We start from the raw sequence: 14,651 nt of genomic DNA, 5'->3' as shown, positions 1-14,651 counted from the left end.
CTGTTATTATAAATGCACCTACGCCAACCTATAGCGATAATACTCACGCTAAGGGTAATGCGCACCAGTCCCTCCAATGGATGACCCGGACAATATGAATCTACCATGACAAGATACTAATGCCACTATACTTTTGTCCTACACTTCTCTTTTCAGAAACGCTACTTCTTTCTACAGATTTGGCGGCGCTGGTTAGTTTAGGTCGCCGCTTGATACTAAAATTGAACTACATTTGGTCCTGAAGAAGCGCTTTGGATCTCCTTCTGAGGCCACATACAGCGCGAAACATGTACAGGGCTCGACAAATCCACTCGACCGCTCGCATTTGCGAGGTAAATTTAATGAGGTCGAGCTATTTTTAGGTCCTACTCGCCCTTTCTGGCGAGTAGGAAAACATACTAACTTTTGTCCTCTGTCTTTGAAAACAAAGCAAATGTGACAAGATAACAAGATTTAAAGGCCTTTTTATTGCTCACAAAGCAAATGAGCAATAAAGATGTCTTTAAATCTTGTTATCTTGTCACATTTGCTCCGCTTTCAGAGACGGAGGTCAAGTAGGTTACTGTTAGGTCGAGGAGAGTTTTCAAGGTACTAGACCTGCAGGACTAGTACCATTTTTCTGATTTTTCGAGCCCTGATGTAGATCATTATATATGTCCATTAGGGACATATATCCAGCTACAGAGGGACATAATAACCCCTAGAGCAGCACCACACACTTTTTTTTAACAATGACAGAGGGATCACCCTAATAAATAGCACCCACCCTCCCTCCAGTAATTTTTTTAATACACCACTTTAGACTTTACTACCACTTACACCCATGCACCTAAACGGCTTCTCATCAAAAGATCTCCGATAAAGTAACCCTTTGGGGAACCTGTATGGCATTACAGCGCCGGCTCAATGAGGAGCAAAGCCCAAGTGATGAAGCATGACATCCTTCGGGGTGTATGAGGGCATTATGATGAGGACACACTGTCCCCCACAGATAGAGTAGCACACAACAAAAGTTTCTTCCTTTTTCTTCCTCTACAAGGAACAGTGACTCCCTTTGTGTACTAGTTACTTTTCAGGAGCAAGGGCCCCTGGACCTAATAATTAGCTCCTAGTGTCCCCCTCTCTATAAATAGGAATAAAGAAAAGACTACTACATTACTCCCCCAAGCCACTGTCACCCAAGCAGACGATTGATCTACTGAGCAAATATTCCCCTAACAGAGAAAGCTACAGGGTTAACTATGTACTGAAACTACAGTTTCCAAAGCACATGCCTTAACTAGGCTGACCAGAGCAGCATCCCCCCCCCCACTAAACAGTGAAATACAAAAGCATGTTACGGAGAACATGTCACTGCTCCGAGTACTTCCAACCTCCAGAACAACTAGAAGGTACAAATTCATTCTATTCGCACTGGTCGTTTACAGACTGATCCTGCAGACCTATACTGCTTCCACCAGGCAGAACAAACACTTTATACTTTCAAACCATTGATGACTAGCACATCCCTTTAATCCCTGGCACTTGTTGCGAGCATATTTGTACAAATAGGCTCATTCTAATGTCTCCTTACCATTATGGGCAACGAAGCTCAGATTTTGGGAAGCAGTCTACTTATGTCCATAGTAGATAGGACCTCAGAGAATCAGGGAAGCTTGTGGCAAGGCAATAAAGGAGACTTCAACAAGAGGAACTGTGGGGGGGGGTTGGGAGGGGTGGGCTAGGGTTGGATCCTTAATTATGGGCTTAGTGGGTAATCGGATGAGATCTTTGGGCACAAGGAATTGGCTTTTTCTCACAGGGGTAAATGGGTAAAGGCACGATGAGGATTGCTTCTGTGAATATTTGTGGTTTAAATAATCCAGGGAAAAAACATAGAATTAGTGAGGACATTCAATATCTGAGAGCAGATATTGTGTGTCTTCAGGAGACTCACATTGAAGCATGCCGCCAGAAAGCTGCAGAATTGGCTGGATACCAATTAATTGCTAGTACTTCCCAAGGGACTCGCACGCGGGGTGTTGCTATTATGGCACGGAAAGGGCTAGCCAAGTTTCCATGCACAAGTGCTGATAAGATGGGGAGATGGGCCGTGGTTCAATGTGTCATGAACGCTTGTTCTTTTACTTTATGATCGTTGTATGGACCTGTATTGGATGATCCCGCTCTGTACGACTGGTTGAGTACTGAATTAGTGGGCTGGCCATTGCCTCTTATGATTTGTGGTGATTTCAACATAAATATAAAATCACAAGCCGGCTTTGTCGGTGAGAGAGCATATCAGGGTCGTAAGTTTTATAAGTCTGTTCCTCACCTATGTGCACTGCACGGATTATTGGACATTTGGGCTATGTCCAAATCTGGGGACCCTGGATATACTTTTTTTTCTGCTCCACATCAAGTTCATGTTAGACTTGATTACTTTTTTGCTTCTCCATCAGTTGCACAGAAAGCTCAGATTCATAAGTATCCAAGGGATATGTCTGACCACAATCCCCTAGTACTTGAAATTGCCATACAGAATAATTCATCCCGGGTTTCTCGTTGGACATTCGATAGGGCTCTGCTATCAGATAATGGATACTTGCAGCATATGAAGGTTTGGATTCCTAGATTTATAATCAAAAACGTGGGGAGTGCTCGACCAGACATCGTATGGGACTCTCTCAAGGTTGGGATAAGGGGGAGACTTTTAGATATGGGTGGGCAGAGCAGAAAAACAATAATACTTTAGAACTGGCCTTGTATGCGGAATTAATAGAAGCCGAGGTCTAGCTAATCGAGGCTTTGACGAGTGGTGAGGATATTGAGAAAGCACAAGCTAGAGTAGCGGTGGGGAAGTCCGCAATAACAGATTTCGGCTAAAAAGGCAGCTGGTAAATATATCGCCTGGCGAAGCAAGCTTTATGAAAATAATGAAAGGGTGGGACAACTCTTAGCTAGACGCACAAGAGAGAGGATAGTGCAAGGAGAAATTTTAGATATTAGAGAACCTATTTTGGGCACAATTACAGATCCTGTAGCTATCCGCTCGGCATTCCAGAGATTTTATCTGGACTTATATAATGAAGATTCGCCGTTTGACGATTCAGAGTTCTTGAATTATATCGTAGATTTCTCTTTTGAAGAACTCACTGTGGAGGAAAAGGAGTCTCTTCAGGCCCCAATTTCGGAGGAGGATATAAGGGGGGCCGGTACAGACTCAATCCCAGGGGAATTTTTTAAAGTCTTTTTTACATGTGTTATTGAGCTGCTTAAAGAGGTAGTTACGATTGCTCAAGTGGGTGGGGAGGCTCCAGAATCCTGGAGATATGCTAACATAGCGGTTTTTCCTAAAAAAGACAAACCCACCACGGAGCTTGGGTCTTATCGCCCAATTACGTTAATTAATAGCGACATAAAAATATATGCTAAAATCTTAGCTAGCCGTTTATCTAAAGTGATCAAGAGACTGGTTTCCCCCTTCCAACACGGCTTTGTCCCCGGCCGCGACACCACCGATCATATTCGACGGACATTGCCCTCTTTGATGCATCCAGAATAGCCAGAGACCCTATGGCTTTAATCCTGCTCGACGCAGAGAAAGCCTTTGATAGGGTCTCCTGGCCTTTTTCGTGGGCCTTATTAGATAGAAATGGACTAGGTAGTGGGTTCATCAAGGCGGTCCAGACCATGTATCGTAGTCCAGTCGCCCGTGTGGCTGTAATGGGAGATATGTCAGAGCCGGTCTCGATTTGTCATGGAACCCACCAAGGGTGTCCTTGCGCGCCCCTTTTATTTGCACTGGATATCGACAACCTTATTAGGAAGATTGTGCATAATACTAGTATTGTTGCGATGCATAATAAGGGGGCGATACTAAAATTCTGGCTTATGCCGATGATATGGCCATCATAACTTCTAATCCGTCTCAAGCTCTTATAGAAAGGGAAGCTGCAAGTTTTGGCCGGCTCTCTGGATATTTGCTCAATCAGAGCAAAACCTTAATAGTAATAAATGGTTTGGTCCAGCTAGACGATCCTAGGGTGGTCCCCAGCGCAAAATATTTAGGGGTGGTGATAACAGCAGAAGTGGGGAACATCGTAGATCTAAATTTAGGCCCCTTAATTCGGAAATTTAAAAATGATTTCACCCGAATGAATAATCTCATGCTCACATTAATAGGGAGAAGCAATGTGATCCAGATGCTGTTTCTTCCCAGATTATTATATTTTTTCAGGGCCATACAATTAGAAGTAGAAAGCCGCTGGTTTAAATCTATGAATCAGCTGGCGTCTTGGTTTTTATGGGCCGGGCAACGCCCCCGTAGGGCCCTAAAATTTTTGACCTTGCCGAGAGAACAAGGAGGTTGGGCGGCCTAATTTCCAATTATATTATTGGGCGGCAGTACTTCAACAAATAACATTATTAATCTCGGCTGAAATTAACCCAGAAGAAGGGGATTTGGTATCAATTTATGAATTGATAATGGGCGTCGAAGCTCGTGGATGTCTTTTACGGCAGATTGAATATGGATACTTTAAAAGAGTCAGATTTAAGGTTCTTTTGGGAACATTCAAGGTTTGGACAGCCGTTCGAAAGAAATTTGGGATTGGTAGAATAAATAGATACACTCCTATAGTGGATAATCCTCTGCTCCCAGACATTTTTAGGGGTGGTTACATGTCACTTTGGGTACAGAGGGGGGTTAGAGCTATTGCAGATTTGGTTGATGAGGGAGGGATTCTCCCCTTTGATATAATAAATGGAAAATTCAGCATTTGCAACATACATTTTTTTAAAGTATTTACAAATTAGGGATTTCTTTGTTAAAAAAAAAAGGAGGAACTGCAGACTTCAATCGGGTAGAGTTAGTTGAGTCAATGTTAAAATCTTCTCTCCCCATCACTAATATATATAAGCAGCTAAACAAAGAAATGGGAGACGACTTGACGAAACACACTACTCGTTGGTCAGAGCTTCTACAAGAGACTGAGAAGATTCCCTTTTCTTTAGCGCAGACGTTGTTTATCGCTACTAATTTACAGATGCAATGTTATAAAACCTAGTTTAATCTTTATATTACTCCAGCGAAGATTGCTAAATGGGGAGGGACTACAGGGATTCATTGTCCATGGAGTGGCTGCCATGCAGCCGATCTCATTCATTTATTTGCCGACTGCCCCAAGCTGCGAAATTTGAGCAAGGAGGTGGGTAAAATACTTGAAGCTCAGCTAGGCTATCAAATCCCTATCTCACCGGGCCGATTAGATTTAGGTATATGTGATCTGGAAATACAATGAAGTCACCAGATATTCTTATTTATAGCTATGACTATTTTTAGACTCTGTCTGGCTACAGCATGGCTGGATACCGAATCACCTACTGGACAGCAGTGGCTGGGGAGATTACTAGCCATATATCGATCCGAAATAGCTGTCTATGAACGTAGCGGTAATAAGGCTAGGAAAAAGGGCAGGGAAATCTGGGCCCCAATCAAACGGTGGCTAGAAGGGCTTCAGGCAGAGTAAGAATATTATAATCGCAGATACACTGGCTGCTATACCTACCGGACCAGTGCTAGTAGTATGGGCTATACTACTTCTATTTCTACCCATTTTTACAAATGAAATGTGGCTCTATTTTTTCCTTTTTTTCTTTTTCTTTCTTTACCTATCTATTGTATTTTTTGTTTGTGCTTGGATCCAATTTCAGGGTTGGGGGAGGGGAGGAAGGGTAAATGACGAAAAACATTTCTTCGGTTCTGAAATGTATGTATTCTTTGCTTTGATGAAATATAAATATTAGGAAAAAAAAGAGGATCTGTGATTTCTGTGGACCGTTTTAGACATCCACGTATGCTGTCATGCGCTCCATAAAGCTTGATTTTAATACATATGTGTAGTAGAATTATGGCTGTTCTGTCTTTATCTGTAAATAAATTACTACATTACAGGAACTGTGACCATTATATGTATTCCAAAGAACAGTATTAATAATTACCAGTATGAAAAATAAAAAATAAAAAAAGAGTTGGACGGTTATGGAATTCATATTTTAAATCTCATCCTAGGAACACATGCCTTATTCCCACCAAAATCAAACATGGCAAGTGTCTGAAGCAAAAACCAAAGGAAATGATGGACGGAGTGTTGAACATTGCAAGCACTCACCCCCAGTCAACTGATCTGGGTTTAATCCATCACCGTTCTTTAGCCCACTCTGCCACCCCAGTTCAGACATGGCCATATGCAAATCAGTCTGACCCTGTGCCTCATGGGAACAGTCCAGCCCGAACTGCCAAGCCATGTCTTCCCTGGACCGGAAACAAGCTTCCTAGGACCGGTTTCTGGCATTTCAGCCGTCTTCAGCCAGGCTTGCTTGAATCCAGTGGCAAAGTGAGCAAGCAGTTGACTGGGGGTGAGTGCTTGCAATGTTCAACACTCCGTCCATCATTTCCTTTGGTTTTTGCTTTGTTCGCCATAAGTTGGCAGGGTATGCTCAGACGTGAGTCCCTTGCTCACTTTGCCACTGGATTCAAGCAAGCCTGGCTGAAGACGGCTGAAATGCCATAAACCGGTCCTAGGAAGCTTGTTTCCGGTCCAGGGAATACATGGCTTGGCAGTTCGGGCTGGACTGTTCCCATGAGGCACAGGGTCAGACTGATTTGCATATGGCCATGTCTGAACTGGGGTGGCAGAGTGGGCTAAAGAACGGTGATGGATTAAACCCAGATCAGTTGACTGGGGGTGAGTGCTTGCAATGTTCAACACTCCTTCCATCATTTCCTTTGGTTTTTGCTTTGTTCGCCATAAGTTGGCAGGGTATGCTCAGACGTGAGACCCTTGCTCACTTTGCCACTGGATTCAAGCAAGCCTGGCTGAAGACGGCTGAAATGCCAGAAACCGGTCCTAGGAAGCTTGTTTCTGGTCCAGGGAAGACATGGCTTGGCAGTTCGGGCTGGACTGTTCCCATGAGGCACAGGGTCAGACTGATTTGCATATGGCCATGTCTGAACTGGGGTGGCAGAGTGGGCTAAAGAACGGTGATGGATTAAACCCAGATCAGTTGACTGGGGGTGAGTGCTTGCAAGGTTCAACACTCCGTCCATCATTTCCTTTGGTTTTTGAAGTGTCTGAAGCAGCCAGGAACCAGCGAGAGCGGTAAATAATGTGCACACACACAGCCATGCCCACCAGTATCTCCACCAGTGTTCAGTAAACGCCCTGGTTGGCACACACAAGGTGCCAAACACTAACCATGTCATCGCAGTCTAGAGGTGTGAATGAAGACATCAGATAAAGCACCTGGCACTCTACAAGAAACCAGGCGTGGAAACTATGTTCCTGAAACCAGATTTGGCATCCCTAGCCCATTCCATGCCCATTTTCCGAATAGTTTTTAGATCAAGCATGCACGCTCAGGAAAGCTGATTTAAGAAACAATGTGATCCTTTGATAGATCAATTCAACCTTCTTGTCTCTCACACAGATCTCGATATCACGGCAAAGGCTAGAAAAATTCAATCGCTACAAAAACAGGGACATGGAGGCAGAAAGAAACCTTGGCAATGCAGTTCCTACATTATGAAAAGGAGCACCACTGAGTAGCCTGGAAATTTAGACCACAACAGCACAAGGACCTTGCAAGAATGCACTGCCTTTTGTCCTATGTGAAAAGGCCCTCCTATAGTTTACTGCTGCCTAATATCAGTGGCCTATAGGCCGGTGCCTTTATCCCCGAAATTGATGTTGGGACACAGAAGCCTTACGGACCAGGTTTCAAAGCCCAATTATGGGTATAATTTTCCCCAGTTTGGAAAAATACACTTGCATTAAAGTCGCATTATTTTAACCGACTGAATATTACATATCCCCACTAAGCCAACAAAACATAAGACAAAATGACGACTTGAATACCCATACATTTTCAATTGCAAATCCACAATGTAAAGATAATATATGAACAGACATGAATACCGGCATATTAAATAAAAGGCAAAGGGCACAAAGTGTGCACGACTGGGACTCTTGGCATTAAATAACTTTCAGGGCACCAGTAACATGCAGAGGTTAGGCGGATAGAAGCAAAAGCAACGCTTCATTTCCAACTGAACAGAAACAAGTGATGCTTTAACGACCACCCCTATTCCAACTTTCACAACAACCTCGAAAATAATAGCATCAAAGAAGGTCAACTAGATGAGACAAGTCAACTAGGGAGCATTTACTGGTAAAACATTACCTGACTCAGGTAACAGTACTGAGTCTGGACGAGGCCATCCCGGGATTCCCAATGGTTTACATACAACAATCACAAAAACCTAGACAGCTGCGCCTTATTTTCTTTACACCAAAGCGGCCATAAGATTTACTAAACTTGAAAGAGTGTTGACATCAGTCTGTGATGTTAAATGATGGATCCCAGAGCCAACATTGATACCGCACATTTCCAAGTGGCGTTGCTTCAAATCCGTGCTTCCATCTTTTTCACCAGCAGGCTCACATTACACAGTTATTTCACCCAAAACACTAGCTAAACAGAATTGTTTTCGCTCTTGTTACGCGTTACTAATTACAACGCCATAGATAATTACAAAAATACAACATACAACTCTGGAAGTAGTGATGTTGTTAATCTACATTCTAGACCAAGGATTCTGCCTGTATTTTTCAGTATGACACATGCAAGTCACAAGCTTGCTGTGGAGTAAAGGTGGGAAGCAGCGTCACAACATAAGCCTTAGAGCCGCTAGAATTCCTGAAAGGGGGTCCGCGGAGAGGCCCCCTTCCCATCCAATGATGTGGACGCACAAACACCTTGCCGTGCGCATCGAGAGCAGTCAGCTGGTCGATAAAACGTGCTTACCATGCTGAAGTCCAGCAAGTCGCTGAGTTCTTTGTCTGTCCCGAATGCAGTCATTCTTTGCTGTTGGTTCATGCTCCCGCAGGCTTGGTGCTGGCAGTCCTGGAGGGGAACATATGGGGGAGAGGGTTAAAGGACGGAGGGTGCAGCACACAGGAAACAGATACAGATGCGGGGGGCTTAATCTGTCACCGCTTGCCCTCCTACCACACCACAGGCAAACACAAAGAGCCAGGACGGAGTATGTGTGCGCTGATAAACACTAGAAAAGTTGTTATTAGGGGCACTTGGGGGATTAAGAGGGGGCAGCGCACGCTCGGGGGGCATGTCCTTCACCAGGGCACAGGCACACTGGATGCCGATTGTTTGCAAAGTTGAACAATGTGTGTGCGAAATGAGCAGGCGCCGCCACCCAGAACAAGCATTTGCAATGTAATAGGACTCGCATTTACGCAAGACTTATTGCATTGGAAAAGGGAGTGCGGGTGGAGGAGAGGGCACGAACGGGAGTGCAGGGGCGTGGAGGGTGGGTGGCGGTGGGCGAGAAGTCACGGACTGTGGGGGGGAGTGGGCACGAGAAGAAAATAGTGTTTGAAGTAAAGTGGCCAGTAACCATGGAAGGATAAACATGATGACATGGCCATCATGAGGAGTGACTAACAAGCCTAAAACCAATCAGAAGGCAGCATTTAGCACCTGAAAAAGATGGGCAGAGAGTGAGCGGAGCTCCCACAAAGCTTCCACGCTATACTGAATACTACATGCCTCGCAAAGCGAGGAGCGCATGCGCTGCAACGCTAGGCTCGACCTAAAAAGGCCAGTCCTCACGGGAGGTTAAACATGCAGACAAGGCGGTACTAAGGAGGGACTACTATGCATATATACGAATCAAAAGCAATGATTTAGAAATTACAGTAACGGGAGCCAATTGAAAAGATGGGCGGAAAATGGGCGGAGATTCAAGTCCATACCTGAATACAGCATGCCACGCAGAGCAGCGCATTTGCTACCCAGGCTCAACCTGAAAAACATGTTAAACCATATGTAGCAGGGGCAGTCTGGCGGGACTAATTAAGCATGTAACCCAAACAAAAAGCAGGTATGTATGAAGGGCACAAACACAAACAAACTGAATAGGTGAGAGGTGCTGCAAGCAACAATCTACATTACAAGTACGGTAGCAACTGCACTCAGAGACAAAGGGCCCTAGGCTAGTCTTAGGTTGTGTAATAACACGTGGTTAAATTGATGGTTACATATTCAAACGTCCTTAATTTATGAATAACAAATAAAACTATTTTACAGATAAATGTATATTCCTGGAAAGGCATCACTAAAGCAGCACCAAGAGGCTATGTTAATGTCTGATGTGCTTATCAAAAACCACAAAATAACAAGGTATTACCACAATTACCTGCAAGACCTATCTTCCGTCATTGAGTGCCCCTGAACCGTATGGAGGGAAACAAGGCTCCTAAAAGTCTACGAGGCCACACAAGTGGCAGAAATACACTATAAAAGGACTACTTACAAATAAGTAAAACAACATAAAAAGTGTCCAAAATACAGACCAATGAAAGGTTTTTGTTCAATCATTTCCGAGGTCCATCCAAGATTCAAGCTGTAATGTCACACGTAACCACATTGCAAACATGAAATCGTTACACATTAGCACACTAACTGGCACATGCATCAACAATGCCATTTGCGATTCCTTAATAGCGAAAAATAAGGATTCGCTAATAAGGAATAGCAAAAGGCTATGCATGTAGAAATCGCTTACAAAATAGCGATTTCTAAACATTCCTTAATTGCTACTCGCAAATTGCGAGTCGCAATTAAGGAATACCTCCCCATTGATACCTATGGGCCTAGAGGTCCATAGGAATGAATGGGAGGACTTTCTCAATTTGCTAATCTCAATTAGAGAATCGCAAATTGCTCATGCTATTTCAAGGGTGCCAGGGCGTCAAAAAGGACACCCTGTTGCACCCCTGAAATCTGCATATGAATACATCTTGCACACACACATGCCCCAAGGGCATGTGTGTATGTAAAATGGAACTTTGAAAAATGCACTTTAGTGCATTTTTCAAAGTTTTTGCAAATTACCATGAAGTTCAACTTCATGGTAATTTGCTCCCCCTATTAGCGAAATCGCTAATTTTTAAACTTTCATGCATTGCATTTAAGGAATCTCAATTTGGGATTCCTTAAATGCAATCGCAATTTAAGGAATCGCTATTTAGAGATTCCTTAAATAGCGATTTTTGCATTTGGGATGATGCATCCCAAATGCAAAAATACCGGTCGCAAAGGGGCAGATTCTGCTAATCTGCCCGTTTGCGAGCAGGTTTCTCGTTGATGCATGTGGCCCTAAATCTCTACCTATAAACATTTGTGGACTATGTAGCAATTCAAAGCAGTGTTTTTTCATGCTCGAGGCACCTGCACCTCCTAAGGATGTTCTGCACAGACAGCCAGAACCCGAGCAGGGCTACTTCAACATTTGCACGGATGCCTGTTATCAGCACACACTTTTCGAAGGACAATTACGCGCTTCCGTTGAAAGCTGACAAATGTACACAACAGACCTGAAGTGTGGCCAGGCGAACTGTAAGGCACATTTGTAGGGGCATATCAACAAGCGGCAGCGATAATTATCACTGGCCGCCCTTAGCGTGAGGAATTTTATCGCCGGCTATCGCAGATATTTATCGCCATGCTAGCGCTGTATTACCAACGCATAGCGCTATGGCGATAATTATTCCTGTGATAGCGATGTTTTCCATGGAATATCGCTGGTTTTCCAGCGATGTTCCATGGAAAACGGCGATATCCTTGTTGATAGGGCTGGGTGGTCTCAGCCCTATAATCCACCGCCCATTGACTAACATTGCTTAGTCAAAGGAAAAGCAGGCGTAAGGACAGTAGCGATAACCAAAGTTCTTATCGCTATGCTTGTTTGCGTGCCCATTGATAATTGGAGAAATGTCGGTTAGAGACATTCCCCCACTTATTTTGGGACGGAACGCCCACTTTGCATCTTATTAAAGATGCAAAGGTGGGCGTTACGGGAAAGGGTGCTAAGGCAAGGATTCACGCGATAGCGTGACCTTGCTGATAAAGCGATAAAATTATCGCCGCTTTTCGTCCGATAACAGACGCAAAAGCAGCGATAATTTTTTATTGCCGCCTTGTTGATATGCCCCGTAGTTCTTGTTGTTTGAGGAATCTTCACTTAGCCCTCACACTTTCTCCACGAGTGCCCGTACGTTTTGATCCTGCTCCTTCTCGTAGTTCATCTAGTGTGCCATAGCTGGGGGAGCTCTAATCACCCAACGCTTTCACCAAGGTAACCAGAGTGGGTGCCGATAACCGTCTATAGCCTGCCATCATCCAGAGCATGGAACGACACTCCTCCTAAGAAAAACCCTACCCACACAACAACTACAGTTACTGCCCCGGAAGACTCTTCGTTTTTGATACATTCATGCTGAGTGTACTGAAAACTCCGCCCAAAATTTGGTGATGATGAAAATAGAAGGACCAGGAAACAACCGGAAGATAAGAGCTTAAAATATTTTAATTAATTTTCAAGCTGAAGGCCAACTTGAGTCTATTTCTGCTCCTGCATGGGTTATCATTTTGCTTATAACAATGCAAAACATTTGCATGTAAGCAGTGTTTTCACTTATATGGATGTTTTTGTAGTTTTATATAGCATAAGCTCGACTCAATTTTTTTAAATGCAGTTTTATATAGCACAAACTCGACCTGAATGTATGGGAGCTCTTTACATGAGCACCAGTTACGTTACATAAGGGTCGCCACTTCCTTGGAAGTTGGACGTCTACAAACAATTATGTTCTGATCCAGTCAGCATCCTCATGCTGGACAACCAAAACGAACCATTAGTGAAATCGCCATGGGAGGAATGAGTCATACAAAAGCGGGACAATTGCAGTGCTCGACCAATAAAAACAAGCATTTCAGAATGCATAGAAAACAACCTATGGCAATCGGTGGGTGTGCCAAACCCCACAGATGCGATGCAACAGGTCGATCGAAGCTCGACCTAAGAAGGTAAACAATTTAAACACATTGACCACATCCTAAAAATTTTGATTCCAGCAATGAACGTTCTGCAGTTAAAAATAAATTCATATTTTAGAAAAAAAAATTACATTGAGTGTTCAAACAATCACAACACCTCCTCTTAAGCAGGGCTTTCCCAAAACATTAATATTTTAAGAAGGTATAGGAGAATATAAATGTACTTAGTTGTAGGAGGAAAGCAATAAAGGGTAGATTTGAAGATTTTAGTAGACTGCTGTGGTCACTTCAGTCTTGAACATGCACTGTATAAGCTGTTCAGGGTTTGTGTATTTAATATATACATACAATGTTTCCATTGTAAATGCATTATAGATTTACTTATAACGTTTGACCCTGTGACTGATTTTTACACAAAGTGGCAGGTCTACTTACTCATTCAGCTGAGCGTCAGCTGCCAAGATTTGAAAAGGTGAAAAAAGCAGTGATTTCCCATTTTAGCTCCTATAAGAAATTTTGAGGAAAGACAGTGCAAAAAACCATTGAACAGATTTAGGCCAAACTTGGTATACCAATAGGCCTTTATTCAGAAAGCGTTCTTTTTTTGGCTAGGTGCAAATCCGTTCAGTTTTTTGTGAAATAATAGTGTTTGAAAAAGAAGGTACTGGTTTGGCTTGAAGGGGTTAGCACTTGTATATCTTGTCAGTTCAAAAGCCATTTGTTGATTTCCTTATACCGTTGGCACAGTTCCACAAATATGCCTGAAAATTGGAATATGCTTATTATATTCATATTACTATTTTCATATTTATGTAGATACATCAAGGAAGGGCACTAACAAGGGGGGGGGGCTAAAAAAGTGTTCATTTACTAAAAGGTTTAGCACTGTGAGATGAATCTCCTCAAAATTAGGCAGAGCCTAGATAGAATTAATATTTATTGGTACGTCAAGTTTTGTGGCAATGCATTAAGGGGAGGGGGATGCAAAGATATAAGCAAACTAACATTTTATTGACTCCCACTTCTAACTTTTGTTGTAGTTAATGAACCGGTCTCCAATGTGGCAAGTTGTTAGCAACTTACAACTGGTGTTGGTGTACCAGGTTTTGTTTATATACAGTGGGGGAGCAACGTTAAAGGGCGGAGGGTAGAGTGAAAAATATTTTTGATTTACTGGCACTTTTGCCACTGCTTGATGGAGCTGCATGAATTTGGCAGAGGCCTAGCAGAAGTATGCTCTCTAGTATATATAAAAGTTAGTGCACATCGACCAAGGTGGGGCCAAGTTAAACGAAGGAGGGTCACAAAATGTTCATTTACGAATAGCACTGGCATCGTTTGATGAATCTGTACAAAATTTGGCAGAAACTGGTTATGATTGTTGATATATCAAGTTTTCTACCACTCCATCCAGGATGGGGGTAGTTAAATTTTATAATGCTTGTAGCTTTACCAGTGATTCCTGTATCTGCATCAATTGTGACATGCAGTTAGCAAGTTGTGTAGATATTTTAGGTATCGTGTGCTAAGCACCTTTGAAGTGTCCAAAAATGCTAGATTCTCCAGGTGTGTGAAATCTCTGGATTTGCCGTCTATTGTCACCCACATGAAAGTTGGTTCTAGTAAACAATATTTAATGTCCAATTTCTGAAGTCTAGGTCTTTAGTCTCTAAAGAAGAGTCTGCAGAGACCATAATTTTAAGGACATCCTGTTTGGAAGGCCCATTCTAGCGTGCTGCCGGCAGTATTGG

The 14,651-nt window shown here is 43.1% G+C and overlaps 1 protein-coding gene across 3 annotated transcripts in view; it reads right to left on the bottom strand.

Annotated features, from left to right (window-relative positions):
• The window catches only part of LOC146863448 (uncharacterized), a 145,094-nt gene that overhangs the window by 46,250 nt on the left and 84,193 nt on the right, over positions 1–14,651 (bottom strand). For all 3 annotated transcript variants that reach the window (XM_085642883.1, XM_085642882.1, XM_085642884.1), the window contains one exon: positions 8,848–8,946. Coding sequence is in view for 1 of the 3 variants with exons in the window: in XM_085642882.1 (XP_085499008.1) it covers positions 8,848–8,946 (99 nt within the window). In the remaining 2 variants the exon portion in view is untranslated. The remainder of the gene's footprint in view (positions 1–8,847; positions 8,947–14,651) is intronic.

The sequence above is a fragment of the Triturus cristatus genome, chromosome 2_2 (genome assembly GCF_964204655.1).
Source record: "Triturus cristatus chromosome 2_2, aTriCri1.1, whole genome shotgun sequence".
NCBI classification, from domain to species: domain Eukaryota; kingdom Metazoa; phylum Chordata; class Amphibia; order Caudata; family Salamandridae; genus Triturus; species Triturus cristatus.
The sequence above is the reverse complement of the archived record's forward strand: the minus strand, read 5'-3'. Positions and strand labels throughout refer to the sequence as shown.